Here is a 14909-nt window from a genome sequence, read left to right as displayed (position 1 = left end):
CATGCTAGATTCAATACTCAACTCTTACCTACTGATTTTTCAGTTGCTTCACATCACCTAAAAAGGCTTACACAATCCAATCTCTGTATAACAAATGTTTATTCAGAAACAGATAATACATAATCTTCTCCAGCCCTAACATTTCTCCCCCTCCCCCCAATGTTTATTAAAACACAATTGTTTGGCGGGTGATCTAAGAAAGGGGAATAACAGCTGTCTTAAGACCCCTCCCTTACCAACATCTGCTGGTCACATGAAGCACCCTACCAATACTAGTGTTTTACTAGATTTCCAAACCAAAGAGAATAATCTGAAAAAACAAGTCCTGTCAAGTCCCCAGTTATTTCCATGGCTAAGAGGGACACTGTGAGATAAGGAATGGTTTGTACCAGCTAGATAGAGCGAAGAGTTAATACAGAATAAGAAAGCAAAAGAAACACAGAGTTGACCAAGAATTGGGATCTGGACCTACAATGATTACAGAAAGTTCACTGAAGTTCAGCAGACCTGAACAGGATGGGTTAGGTCTGTATATAGCTTGAAGGCTCAAATTCAAACCCCAGCCAGACTGTGGCAGTGGCTCTTTCTTCTCCTCTCTTATAATTTGAACTAACACAAACAAATGGAGCTACCGGGACTTCAAATAACTGCATCAAAAATGCTGTACTGACAAAGTACTGATGTGCCACCTAGTGGCCTGTGGTGCATCATGGATGCTCGTGGGCCAAAGCTGTGTCCTTGTATGAAACATGCTTAAAACTCCTCTCCATGCCTTCTTTTACAGAGCACTACCTGCCCTCCTCCAAAACCTCTCCTTGCAGCAAGGAAGCAAAGTGGTCATCCTCCAAACCCACCCATGTAAGCTGCAGGCCTGCACAGCAGCCAAACATTGCCCAGATATATATGCGTCTCAAGAAAGTGATTTCTCCTAGGCAAGCGAAGGCTGCTTACATGTTAGTACTGGAAAAAGACCCAAGCTCCTTCCTTTTCATAAAAGGAGACTGGTCAAGTCAGAAGGTAAGAAAAAAAAAACGTCCCTGTATTAGCAGGAAGATGCAATACAACGTACTGGGAACAAAACACCAGGATGGTGTCCTCCAGCTCCAAACACAATCCCGGTGCTTTTTTAGACCAGAAAGGAAAGAGCAACTCCACTCACCCTAAAGGGCTAATATATTCATTATACAAATGCCAGAGCCTTTGTTCCCCCCACCTTCAGTATTACCAGAGTTGAAGGATCCCTCCCATAGCACAACAGGTGCAAAATGGGTGCTGCACTTGTGCTTATGTCCATTCTGCCCAAAGCTTCCACGGGCCAGTATACACAGAAGGAAAATCAGTTTTTCATGTATTTTCTCAACGTCACAGCTGCCGAGCAGAAAAATATTCAGCAGTCAGAATCAAACCGTATGCAATTAAATGCATTAAAGTCCAAGATGCGGGATGGCACAATTCCTATATGCAACCACACCTGATCTGGTACCCAGTGTGGAAATTGCAGAAACCATGCGCTGCTCTTGAATGATGAAAATCAAGAGAATGCATCTTTTAGTTAAAGGTAGGTCAGAAGAGAAGAGATTGCCAACCTTTCCTTCAAAGTCTATGTGCACTTTTAATGGCCACTAGGGGCTTTGGAGTAAAGGAGGGAGTTACATGGTATATGCTTAGTAATATTATTACTGGCAGAAGGGGGAGGTTATTCTCTTGGGGGAAAAAAAAATAATCGTGGAAGAAAACTCCAACTATGAAAAGAGAAAGAACACACACAAAAGGAAACACTACTGTACAGTAAGGTAGCAATCATAGAAAACAAAAAGATCTTCAAGGCAGGCAAATGCAAAAATGAGCACTCCTGCAGTTTTCTCACTCCCCAGCTTAAATGAGTTTTCCAGTCCACCGCTCACTGCTCCTTCTCAGAGTTTGATTTTGAATTCTGTGGGCTGCACAGATGCAGAGACCCCTGAGGATTTGAAAAGTGCCTTCAAGATGGTATCAGGGTCCACCTCAGCTGGGGGATTTGATGCAGCACTTGCACTTGACCGGCGGGGTTCCCCCTCCTTCTTCACAGAAGGGGTATCACTCAATCGGCTGTAGGATTAAATAAACACACACAAAGCACATTTAACCTCCCATTATAAAATAAAATTTAACACAATGCCTGTATTTGCTGTTCTCAGCATGTACCCTTCACACTGTAAGAAACTGATGTTTTAAACATACTTTCAGACACAAGAACTTCCCAGTCTCAGACTCATTTTGAACCCCAGTGTTGAGAATGTTATGTATTGAGACAATATTGCACTCAAAGAGCCACAGATGAGGAGAATATTCTGAGGACAGTTTGCCAACAGTCTTAGATTCTCCTCAAAACAGAATCTGAAAACACATTTGGTTCTTTCCTCTACCCAAAAGACACTTACAGCAATATAGGCTGGTCTGAGGTGATGACATTTCCATTCATATGAAGGTTACATTTCATTGGCTGACCTAAACAAAAACAGAGTCCTCATCTTAGGATCCCAGTTTTGGAAAACACCGGATACATCACGCAGTAGTGCTAACAATGGATTGAAGAAACACAAGAAGGAACAGCTGATACATTTTCTAACATAATCACAGTAGCGAAAGAGCCACTGAAACACAGTGCCATATGAAGAACTCCAGTAATTAATTAAGTACATACTGGTGAAAAGCCCTTATAGATGCACAATAATCTACTATTCTCAGCTGTCTTCATTTGACATTCATAGCTTGCCACTCATCCGGAGAAAGAAGCAGCACCCATTTCAAGCTAGAAATTAACAGCTAATTTCAATCTGTAACAAAATGTAGATACAACCAGACCAAGAAGTGCAAGCAGTTACTCTCTATGCATTAATTCCTTCCTAAAGACAATGTAGCTCTTGGCGCCGGTTTTGAAGTAACAGAAATTTGATCTGGAGGTCAAAACAATGGAATTACTCTGCCTCTATCTCTGAGCATTTTCCTTTTGGGACAAGATTTTCTACTAATGTTATGTAAATGAATTATGCACATATCCAACATGCATTACAATGTCCAGCTTTTGAGCCATTTTTTTGGCATTTCCTCTCTTAGTAGCACAGGAGCACTGAAATGCTTTTAAACTCTCTCCTGAAGTAGAAAACATTTTTCATTGATTTATCAACCATCTTCAGTGTAACCCTGCTCAAACTTACCATCTAAGCATCTGTTGTTGTATTTCTTATACGCTGTGATTGCATCTTCTTTCTTCACAAAGACAACCTCAGCCACTCCTGGGTGCACCAGCCGGGCTCGCTTCAGAGCACCGCACACACAGAACAACTCCTGAGGGCAGAGTGTTAGTCAGGATTGCGGTCACAAAAGAAGAACCACTGGAACAAGGGGTGAGAAAGGCTCAGTTTTCCAATTACATTCCCACTCCTCCTCAGTAAAAATGTGGCAGAATCTGACCATTGCAACTTGTCTTCGTGTGGTTGCTATATCTAAGTACTGGGCATTACTAATACAGGTTGGACAAACCTCCATAATGCCACAAACAAAAATGTTTAAGGCTCTGTACTCTTTATTTAGGCACACAAACATCATGTTTGTTCTCTGCCTGCTGAGAACAGAAGCACCCAGGCAATTTGCACCCACGTATAAGTCCAAGGAAAACACTAAACATCACTTGGCATGAATTCTAAGTGGTATCAGGTACCTCTGTACACCCCAGAAATGACCTTTTCTACCATCTTCTTGAGTCCAGATTTTTAAAAAATAAGTGAAAAAACCAGGCCTACCCCAACCTCAAAGCAAGAAACTCTCTTTTACAAGTAAAGCGAAGTCATATCTTTCCTCACTGTATTCACCATAAAGGGATTTAATGCAGTAAGAGATACTCACGACAATGTCTTCCTCAGTGACTCGAGGATGCAGATTGTTTACAGTCATCTTCGTGCCTTCCAAAGGACTGAAGGCCAGCTGCCAACACAGTAAGCACAAGTCAGAAATGCAGCAATCAGACATCACAGCAGATAAAAATCACTACAGGGATGCCTATGAAAATTGGTATATATACATAAAGGAGAAAACTGTAGCTAGTAATGGGAAATATTGATGCTTGGAAAAGCTCAGGTCATCTAAGAATGAAAGAGCTGCTTTTTCACACTAACTTGTTTCTGAAGTAACTTTTCTCTCCCATTTCCAAGTGTAACACTAAGTTAATCTACCTACACACACAAGTTATGCCAGACTCCCCTTCATTTTAAGAACATAACTAGTCTACACTCTGAACCAGCCAGCAAACCTCAAGTAAGGCTCCAGCCACTAGAGAGCTTGTTGAACTTCACCTGTCTGAGAACACCTGTACCCAGCACAAGGAAGACTGGCAAAGCAATTCCAGGCACGTTGTCTACAGAGTACCTGAGAGGCTCTTGCATAGACATCAAGAAGCTACATCTGGGAAGAATCCTGATCTCCTCTTTGCTAACAGCAGAAGGTAGAAAGTGACATTACTAATAGTGTTAGAGCATTACTCCTAAGGACATGGAATTCACCAAAGAGTGTCCAAATAATAACTGCCATCTTCCTGTAGCATCTTCCCTTTTTTCTCTCATGCTATGTGCTTCCATGCTAGGCAGAAGAATGAAGTAAGATACACTGTATGAGAATTCCCAGTCTCTCAAGCATCAGTGATGATGATGTTCAGACAAGCTTTAAATTCTTAGGGGACGGGTTGTAGTTATCAGCTTGTAGCCCCAGAGGTAGCAGTGGGAGCCTGGCAGAAGGAAACTACTCAAAGAAAAACAACAAACAGCAAATTTCAGATGCTTCAGAGACTTCTGTTCACAAACAGGTCCCACTTCCCTGAGCTCACCTCAACAGGTGCTGGCTCTTTTGGAGGCTCCTCTTTTGTCACCAAAGTTCGGGACATGTTTGTCAAGGCCTTTGTCCTCATTGGGGAAGGAGGTGCAGGAGGAGCCGTGTACGTATCATTCTGGACCACTTTAGTCAGGGGAACAGTCTTGGACAGAGAGAACTTATTGCCACTCAGCCCAGCCTATGGGAGAAGAGAACAAAATAACCATGAGACCTGTAGGCTGCAAAAGTAGGCCCTCCTTTTCAAGCACCAACAACAGGATAGAATTAAGAACTACACGTCCTCCACAGTTCCAAAACCACTGCAGCATACAGTTGACTTCAGTCAACTTTTGCCTCAAAGCTGTTTTTTTTTTTAGCTTGTTTACCTCAAAAGAGCACTTCCCTTGCAAAAGAACACGTTTTACACCATGCTTAGATTTCATATCGTCTTTAAATGAACATTACCAGTGCAGTTTGAATTTGAAAAACACCTTTTTTCAAAGGTGCCCTACAATTCTCAAGTATTTAACAAAATGTACACAAAGATCCTTCATTTACACACACACAAAAATTGAGCTACCCTAGTGCAAACAGCAGTAATTCTTCATCAAGCTGCCAACTGTGATTCTGCACGGCAAGTGATTGCCTGCTCTGATGTCCAGTCTATAAAAGTAGCAGAAAGCCTCCCTTGCTTGCCTTCTCAAAAAGTTACAAAACAGGTACAATGCACATTCCCAACAAGAAAGTCAAAATGCTAAACATGCAGAAGCCTACCCAGGCAAGGGAGACAGCACACATTGTGGCTGCAAAAGGCCTGCAAAATCACAGCCTAAAAGGGAATCTATTCCCAAAATAGCACTTGAAGCACTGGCACAAAGAGAAGAGCAGGATGAGGAATAAACATCTCAGGGTGAAGCATTGTTTACATACTTCAAAAGAGCATAAACCCTGTAAAACTGCAGCCTGTCCATTTACTCAATATGAGAATGGCCCAGTGGGGGCTGTTCAGATCATCCCTTACCACACTGTGAAGAAAACTGTTTGAGGTGGTGATCTTCATCTGTTTGCTAGGAAGGGGAGAGACACTTTCATCATCGTCTTCCACGTCATACAGACCCTGAAAAGAAGCAAGGTAATATTCACAAGCAGGCAGATTTACTTTAGACATCATTTCCAAACTAAGCAATTTTCTCCTGCCTTCATCATCTTCATGGTAACATGCAGAAATGAACACAGAACAGTTTTCAGTTAGAAAGGATCTTAAAGACCATGCAGTCAGTTTCAACCCCTGCCATGGGTGACAACACCTCCCACTAGATCAGACTGATAAAAGCCCCATCCAGCTTGGCCTTGCACGTTTCCAGGGATGAGGCACCAACAAACTCTCTGGGCAGTCTGCTCCAGTGCCTCACCACTCACATCATGCTCTCACCACATAGAATTTCCTCCTTATATCTATCCTGTATTTACACCCTTTTATCTTAGAACTGTTACACTCTGTCCTAACACTAAACTCCCCAGAAGAGTTGCTCCTCATTTTTCCTATAGCGGATCCCCTTAAATACTGAAAGGCTGCAATAAGGTCTCCCTAGAGTCTGCTGTTTTTCAGGCTGAACCACCTCAACTTTCCCTGCCTGTTTTCATAGGAAAGGTGCCCCAGAGCTCTGATTGTCCTTATGGTCCTCCTCTAGACCAGGTCAAGCAGGTTCATGTCCTCCTTATGCAGCAGATTCCAGAGCTGAATGCAATGCTCCAGGTGGGGTATCACATGAATGGAGTAGAGCAGGACCTCCCTTGACCTGTTGCTCACATTCCTTTTGATGCAGCCTAGGATACACGTGGCTGTCTGGGCTACAAGTACACACTGGTGGCTAATTCTGAGCTTTTCATCCACCAGTACCTCCAGGTCCTTCTCTGCTAGGCTGCTCTCTATTAACACTCAACTTGGATTCATGTATAGGATTGCAAACACGATGTTTGCATGTTTAGAATTCCGCGACTTCTTTGGACTTCACTTCTGTCCTTACAACTACAGGACAGAGCCAAAACGATACAAGCCCACTTCATAATGTCAGTTTAAGTACTATCAAACTTCTTTCCTAGAAACACTGTCTCCCCAGGTGTATTGAAGCCACAAAGAGAGTTCTCTAATCTCTACACCTTTTCAGCACTCATGAAACCACACTGCTAGAATAAAGCCTTAACACCTTACATTTTAACTCCTTGCTAGCTCTAGAGTTGAAGCTTGTGCTTATGATTGTTTTGATTTTAAGCAGGTGCTTGCTGGATACGTCTGAACTGAACATTCCTTTAGAACAGAATGCTTTCCTCAGCACAGCACACGCCTGTCTGGCACTAGGAACATTGTACTATGAAGTTTAATGAATGAGTAATTCACTTCCCACTTTTACTTAATGCCCACAGTCCTGCCTTAAAATACCGAGTCTAACACCTACATAAATATTTTTTTGTGTACTCTGAACACTAATGTTTCTAAGAAAAGTCTAAGAAAAAAGTCTAGCCATGTATGGCACTGCCCAGAACACTGGCAGTTACACGTTAAAAGAGATTTTCATTAATTTAGCAGAACGGTGAAAGAAAATTGAGGGATTAGCAAGGATAACTTGAAAAGTAAGTGGGTTTCGTGGTGAGAAAGATTCCGGTTTACAACCAAGAAAGTAGTTACAACCACAGAAGTGCTACAAAGAAAAGCAAACAAAAAAAGATGATGGAATGTAGGAGAGTTATGCAGAAAACTGGGAAAAATGCTGGCCATCTGGACAATATAACTGAGTTAGAGACAAACTGAAATACACTCAAGGCTTATAGTAAAGAGGTCTAAATAGCGAAGACAAGCGACAGCATCTGGGATCAGTCATAGCAGCAGGTCAATACAGAGATAAACACAAACTTACCATAACTGAGGCAAAAAATAAGCAGCGACATGGTACTGTCAGTGTTAACTTATCAATATATCATAGTTTATGAATGCACATACACAAAATATGCAGTATAAATATAAACCCCATGAAAGAACCTAAGGTGGGGTAGGGCAGCTGAATGCTTGGGGGCCATGGCAAAGTCCTTCAAAACTGATCTCAAGAGAAAAAACACAAATTCTAGGGTTTTCCTCACACAAAGTCTTACTGATGAGCTCTCTGTGTTGCCATATCAAGCAACAGCCTACAACAGACAAGCTGTCATAGAGCATCCAAACTCTCTTTTCTTTCCTACCTTATCTGTCAGTGTTTATGGATATCATCCTTCCCTCTTTATTCAAATCTACCCCCAAAAATAAAAGGTTAAAAACAACAGGGAGAGAGCACACACCTGTTTATGCGTATGGTTGTTCACCACATTAATCCTCATTCCTGCTGGATGAGGGTGTCCAGGAACAACGGGAGCTTTCTGCTGCAATTAGAGAGAAAGAACCAAAGCGTTAAACACTGCAGTCCACCATATCTCCATTTCAGGAGACTGAAGTTGTCACTGATAACCTGGTATCAGTTAAACGAGATTTACCTTCCTGTTCTTCAAACATGTTACAGACATTATATAACGCTGCAAAATGCCTGCTGTAATTTGTTGAGATACCTGCTCTTCAATTAAAATCCTCAGCCACACGGATAATTTTCACTCAAATTACTTGCATTTTAGCCTAAGTTAAATTGGAAGTGGATTTATTTCCAGCTTTCACAACACTGATCAATTTTTGTCACTGTAAATAAAAAATGAGGAAGAGGGTAAATCAACATCTCTATCATACTACAGAGAACAAAGAGATATCTATTCCCATTAGATTGGGAACAAGCAACATAACTCAGTTGTTCAGATCCCTTTCTAAGGAGAAGCACATACTGCCTCTTCACACTAGAGCTGGAATACGCTGTACCAGAATAAAACAATGCATAAGATCATGTACCTGACCCCTTGGCTGTCTCATCTCCTACCCTGTGAAAACAGGGAAATTGCAACAGAAGTAGTCAGAGAACACAGCTGCACTCACTGGCAACTGAAATCAACCTGCAGTTACCTCAAAAATACCCTCTCTGCTTTTGAAAAGGTCCTACAAAAACACTCTGTGCAAGCAGTAAAAATTTCAGGCTGCATCTTGGATTCAGACACTTCAGTGTGATTGCGCTCCCACATTTGGGAACTGCAGGAAGGCCACTGGCAATCTGCAATTTCAAAGCAAATCTTTAAAAAATAAAAAGTAAGATAACTGCTTACGTGCATGATTTTGTCTACAGCCTTAATCATCATGTCATCCTACAGCATTTTATAGCAATATGCTAATAAACACAGCAGGTCAAACCAGGTGAAAAAAAAAAAAAAGCAGCAGCAGCTCAGTCAGGCCAGAGCAAGTTGCTGCAGAAACAACTCTCCAGGAAGTCTTTTAACACCTTGATACTTTCTAACAACATTTGAATCCTACGGGAAGTGATCTGGACAGTACAAGTATTAATTACCCTGCTAATTTGAGGCTACTGAACAGACTGCTCTATTGCTCCGTGATTAGCCCTTCCTACTGCCACAAGTACTCCCTCCTCCTCTGGCCAGCCTTTTGCTCCCACCTTGGCAGTAAATCTGAAGAGCCAACGGGTAGTTTTCTGCAGAGCAGAAAAACTCATCTGGGCTTTCAAACTGATGAGGACAGAGATGTTCTGGTGTGTGCAAGCACACTGTTCATCTTCAGAAGGAGGGAAAAGAAGAGGTAGACTAGGGACTAGAGATACATCCTTGCAACATGCTTGAAGAGGTGAGGAACACAGCCACTCCTGCAACAGCAATCCTGACATTCTGGAAAGTTCTCTTCTGCCTCTGCTTGCTGTATGTAACGCACATAGTTTAACAGATGTTAGCCTGAGAAATAAAGTAAGAATCAAGTTACTGTGCACACAGCACAGAACTTAGAAATCAGTCAAAGGAAAGCAGCAGTTCGTGGTGACCAAATGGTTATAGTGCAGCTGGAATAAAACCCAAGCCTCAGCAGGACTGCATCACCTAATCAAGGAATTCCCTGGAAGCCAGGACTTTCCTGCTAAGTGGGTGAGTGGAAACAAACTGTAGAAAGGCACACACAGTTTTCAAGCTGCTTCAAGATATAAACACGGTTGTATATTCTAAACTGTTATCTCACCACTAAGATAAATTAGCTGTCTAGACAGGGCAATCTACCACATCAGACTCCTGCAAAGAACAGCAGTATGATAAAAAAAAAAAAAAGCCCATTTCCTTGGATTTTACATGGGGGTGACAGAGATAACAGACTAAAATAACTACTTTAGTGCTGAAAAGAGCGCTCCTTTCATTTTTATTGGGCCAAAAAATTAAATGAAAGCTTGGATTTTTCAAAAAACCCTAAGCAGCCAGAAGGACACCACAAAGACTCTGAATCTGCTCTACAGACCGGGTCGAACTGTATCACCGTCACTTCTCTTGTAAACAAGGGAAGATGTTCACACAAGTGTTATTATTTTCAGTGGACTGCTGCAGAAATACTGAGGAGCTCAGAGATGACTTGCATGACCTACTTGGATAGTCTTGGTGATTTTCACAGCTGGATTTACTGTCCCCATAGTTGGGCTGATAGCAGCTGGAGTGTTCCTTTTTAAACTGATCTTCTCTCTGGCATCTACCACTTTGGTCACCTTTTCAGCTGCAACACTTTGCTGCTTACGGGAATTCAACATCTCTCGAGCATCCTGCACCTTCCCTTTTATTTTGAACCGAGCGTCCCTTTGAATCAGTTTTTCACGTGCGTCTTTAACTCCCAGTTTGTGTCGGGCATCAGTGAGGCCAATCTTCTGTCGAGCATCAAATGTCCGCTGGAAATTGACAGCTGGTGATGATCTACTTAAAATATTTTGCTGGATCCCAATGCGAGATCTAATGCCTCCAAATACTGGCCTGGTGTTGAGCCTGAAAACAAAAACAAACAAAAAAGAAAAGTTTCAGACATTGCAAGATGTGATACAGTATCCACAGAAGTATTTGTGTTACTGCTAACAAAAGCTCATTATGACTGCACAGAGCTCCAACCAGGTCTGATGCTCAAACACAGCAGTACAGCTTCTAAGCTGTTTCATGCTAGATTTTGCTCTGCATTTCCTTAAGCTCATAAACATGAGCTTAAGGGACTGACTATAGACACACTAAAAACATGGTACATTTAAATGAAATTCATCAAAAACTTGGGCACTATGGGGTGCCCTATGAAGACAATGAGGAACAGAAACTGATTTTCTAGTATTAGGAGTGAGCAGCTCTGCTAAACATCTCTTGTAATACAAAGAAATACACGGAACTATACTTGATTTCAAGATTTCGGTGCAGAAAACTCAGATTTCTGGGATGGTAGAAGGCCTGGATTTTAGAATGCACAAGCAGAAGTACCAGCCTCAGTTCAAAGTAGTTCCAAAACTGTTTCACTCTTAGCAAATATATACCAGCCAAACCACCTTTCAACATCACTGCCACTCCCTTAATCTACAGAACAGCTACCTATACTTTAAGTATACCACTTTCATCACAAAAGTGAGCACAGAATATAACAGTCCACAGGAAGAACAGTGTTTGTACATGAGTATTCTAGGCAGCAGCCAATTATGTAGCGAAGCAGGAACTAGCTTCCTGTTACAGGTCTGATTTACTTTTCCCAGACACCTCCTAGAAGGAAGGAGATCACCTCATTATTAATACAGGTCCTCCTTTAAACGCCTTTTAAAGTTTCAGGATTGTTTCTTTCCATTAAGTTGCCTTCCCGTGAGCAGATGACAAAGTTGCAAAGAAAGGTCAGCTTTTCAATAAATTCAACATAAGATACTGTGCCATAGTGCTTATCTGCTTTCTGAAACACGTCACATGGTACTTCAGCCTAAAAATTAGATACCTACAATTTACTTAGTATCTAAAAGACTAATGCCACATATTCAAACAATGATACAATTTCTCATATAGAATCACAGAATGGCCCAGGTTGGAAGGGACCCCAAGGATCATGAATCTCCAACCACTCTGCCCCAGGCAGGGCCACTGAACTCCACATTTAATACTAGACCAGGCTGCCCAGGGCCGCATCCAACCTGGCCCTGAACACCTCCAGGGATGGGGCATCCACAGCCTCTCTGGGCAACCAGTTCCAGCACCTCACCACTCTCATAGTAAAGAACTTCCCCCTGACATCCAACCTAAATCTTCCCTCTCTCAACTTCAAACCATTTCCCCTTGTCCTGCTGTTATCTACCCTGTCAAAGAGTTGATTCCCCTCCTGTTTACAGGCTCCCTTTAGGTACTGAACTGCAGTGTTTACTCAGCTAACTCTACTACCTTAACATTATTTACCATCACATACCGACAGCAGAGAGATCTGTGGAAAAGAAAGACTGAACGTCCACTGCCACGTCTCTACCCAGAGACATGCTGCTCCCAGAACTGGAAAGCTGGGCCTGAGGTGCAACACTATTACCTTGCTAAGAATCCTATGGCTGCTCTCTCAAACAGGCAGAGCTCACCATATAAACAAGACAGGAGTATGAAAAAATAAAAACCCACAAAGCTAACAACCACTAAACAACACTTCCCTTGCTATTTTAAAAAGCATTAATTCAGCAAAGTTGAAAGTATTTAGTTAGAGTGCTGCACAAAGCCTGATGAATGGTTCTTTTTAATAAGCATAAAGGTCAAAGCAAAACCAGAAATCCATGTATAAGCATTTAAGCCAGAATTAGTCGGACTGTTAACGATGTGTGCTGTTGAAATCAGTTAGGAAACTGTACTGGAGATTATACCTTCTCTGAATGCTTTGTTTATCCCAATAAGCAACTCTTCGTGGAGAATTACTTACCCTGGAACGGCACAAACTGATTTATACCCATTTTGTGCCACTGCACCTGAAATACAAGGGAATATCTAAAAGCCCTTTCAAATACTACAGGCTCTGACTTACTCATTGCATCATACAACATTTTACAGGCTAGCATATTTGATAGCTGAAGGTTTTTGAGTTATCATTTTGCATAGACTACTAAAGGGCAGTTAATACAATTATACCAGTCTATTCTGCCTTCCGAACCTCCTAAAGGCAAACCAGCTGCTTCAGAAATCTTATGAGTTAAGCTGAACACGTAAAACAAGTGAAATGCAAGGTATAAAAGTTCTTATAATGCTGCTGAGGGGCTTCTGTTCCACAGATAAAAAGCAGAGTAATCACCTTCAAGAAATGAAAGTGAAGGAGGATGTGAAAAAGAAAAAAGGTGGTGTTCTGCACGTTAAGCTGTTTAAGACTGTTCCAAACATGGAGGATAGCATGAATGAAAGTGCAAAGCTAAGGCCTTGTTTACAGCACGATTAAAAGCATTTTATACCATAAGACTTTCGAAATACTACTGCAGACGTGTTAACATAGACCTATTAAATAAGTGGCTGTAATTCAGTGATCATTAAACACACAAAACAAAATCAGAACTAACACAGATGGGGAGAAAATCGTGGGCAACCAGAAGCATCAAGAGACTACAGCCCACAGTAGGATAGAAAGCGACCACACAAGCAGGCGAGAAAGGCAACAGCTGCTCTAAACGGCCTGAGCTACACGGAGGACATCTGCTGTATGGAAGAGCCATACGTAACGCTCCCTACATCCACAGAAGCAACGAGGCTGGGAACTGCTGGCCAAGTCGCAGAGGGCCGAGCGGCAAACAACCAGCCCTCCAGAGCCACCACAGCCTGAGTCCTTCCCCACGCCGATCCCAACGGGCACAACCCGGCGGCATCTCCCACACCGGCCCATCCACTGTGCCGCTGTGCGGGACTGGATAGAGTGGAATCGGGGCCGCCGCCCCGCACAGCGCCGCCTGAGCCAACGGGAAGGCGAAATGCGAGGCAGGGCCGAGCAGGGCCGCGCCGAGGCAGCTACCGCCCGCGGCCTCCGGAGCGGGACGGCCACAAGGGAGAAGAGAGGAACTCCCTGAAGCCGCCGAGCACGGGGCGCCGCCCCCCCGCCGCTCACCTCCCCTTCACCGTCACACCGCGCTTCCGTATGAGCTCGTCTAACGACAGGTCCGCCATCTTGTCGCGGGGCCCAGCGATGAGACGCAGCCAACGAGCCGCGGACGTGACATCACAGCGCTTCCGCTGCTCTGGAGGCGGGCGATGCCAACCCCGCCCCGCCCGAGAGCGCAGGGGGCGCTCCCACAACCCCGCGCGGCGCTCCGCTGCTTATTTGCATACGGACAACGGCGCGTCCCGGCTCGGAGCGGCTCAGAGCAGCAAGAAAAGCGAGAGAACGGGCGGGAGGAGCGGGGGTACAAGTGGGGTACAGATGGGAGGCCTAAAGGGGGCGGGGACGGCTGATCGCCCTGACCTACAAAGGCCCAGCGTAGGGCCCTGCTGACATGGCGGAGGGTTATGCTTTATGCCTTAAACTTATGAGTAAGGAAAATAACGACCCGGGGTGACGCCCGGGTCCTCACTGCTGATGTGAGAGGAATTTTTGCGCGGGTACAGGTCGTCCCCGGGTGACCCGCTTACTTCGCGGGATGCCCAGGTGCAATGATCTGCCCGACCCCCAGAGCACAGCGTTACAACGACAGAGCCCCGCGGGGCGGTTCCTCAGTCCGGGGCGTTTGTTGGGGCTGCCCTATATGGCAGTCCTATATGGCTGCCCTATATGGCTGTCCTGTGGCGGCAGCAGCGCCGCCGTCTGGCTTTTGTTTCTCCTGGAGCTGTCTGCGGCTTCGCCTCTCAGCTCTGGTACGGTGCGGCCTAACGGTTGAAGTCTGGTGTTAGAAAGCTTCTAAAGCACATTTGGGGGTGTTAGGGCTTATCCTGGCGTCTCACCTGACCTTTAGCATGTGTGGGATATCCATACGTTGTCTCCATTCCCTAGCCTTCAGCACTGAGTTACGCCAAATCCATCTTTGGCACTTTCCCTGGCATCACCCCCCACAAGGTGGCAGAGCTAGCCTGTGTGCTGCCCCCATGGACACTGGGTGAGTAGGCAAAGCCACACAGCAGAACAATGTCCAAGGGACCTTGCCCAGTACCTGCAAGGCAGTGACTGTGTT

At 43.9% G+C, this 14909-nt stretch overlaps 1 protein-coding gene and 1 non-coding gene across 6 annotated transcripts; one reads left to right on the top strand and one right to left on the bottom strand.

Annotated features, from left to right (window-relative positions):
• Positions 1 to 80: 80 nt before the first annotated feature.
• POLDIP3 (DNA polymerase delta interacting protein 3) lies at positions 81 to 13984 on the bottom strand. Of its 5 annotated transcripts, none has more exons than XM_015861596.3 (9): positions 13853 to 13984; positions 10377 to 10764; positions 8173 to 8253; positions 5864 to 5959; positions 4859 to 5041; positions 3886 to 3963; positions 3198 to 3327; positions 2421 to 2487; positions 81 to 2088 (listed from the first exon to the last, which is right to left on the bottom strand). In XM_015861596.3, the coding sequence occupies exons 1-9, from the start codon at positions 13909 to 13911 to the stop codon at positions 1914 to 1916; spliced, it is 1257 nt and encodes a 418-aa protein (XP_015717082.2). In that variant the 5' UTR covers positions 13912 to 13984; the 3' UTR covers positions 81 to 1913. The 5 variants fall into 5 exon arrangements, with proteins under 5 accessions (XP_015717082.2, XP_015717092.2, XP_015717101.2 ...); XM_015861606.3 differs by having other exon boundaries at positions 8173 to 8250; XM_015861615.3 differs by lacking the exons at positions 10377 to 10764; positions 13853 to 13984 and adding an exon at positions 9417 to 10218.
• A 273-nt stretch (positions 13985 to 14257) lies between these two features.
• LOC116652796 (U12 minor spliceosomal RNA) lies at positions 14258 to 14406 on the top strand. The gene has a single exon (XR_004306016.2). It is a non-coding gene; the product is annotated as a U12 minor spliceosomal RNA (small nuclear RNA).
• The last annotated feature ends 503 nt before the right edge of the window (positions 14407 to 14909 follow it).

This window comes from Coturnix japonica, chromosome 1 (assembly GCF_054131305.1).
Source record: "Coturnix japonica strain WE chromosome 1, WE-NBRP24, whole genome shotgun sequence".
NCBI lineage: Eukaryota > Metazoa > Chordata > Aves > Galliformes > Phasianidae > Coturnix > Coturnix japonica.
Note: the sequence above shows the minus strand (reverse complement) of the source record. Positions and strands in the feature narration are given on the sequence as shown.

Excerpts from the sequence above, each read along its gene's own strand:
- POLDIP3 (XM_015861596.3), bottom strand. The coding sequence starts at position 13,911 with ATGGCGGACCTGTCGTTAGACGAGCTCATACGGAAGCGCGGTGTGACG. Across the intron at positions 10,765-13,852 it reads GGTGTGACGGTGAAGGGGAG|GCTCAACACCAGGCCAGTAT; the intron begins GTGAGCGGCGGG and ends TTTTGTTTTCAG. Across the intron at positions 8,254-10,376 it reads AAATCACCAAGACTATCCAA|CAGAAAGCTCCCGTTGTTCC; the intron begins GTAGGTCATGCA and ends CTCTAATTGCAG.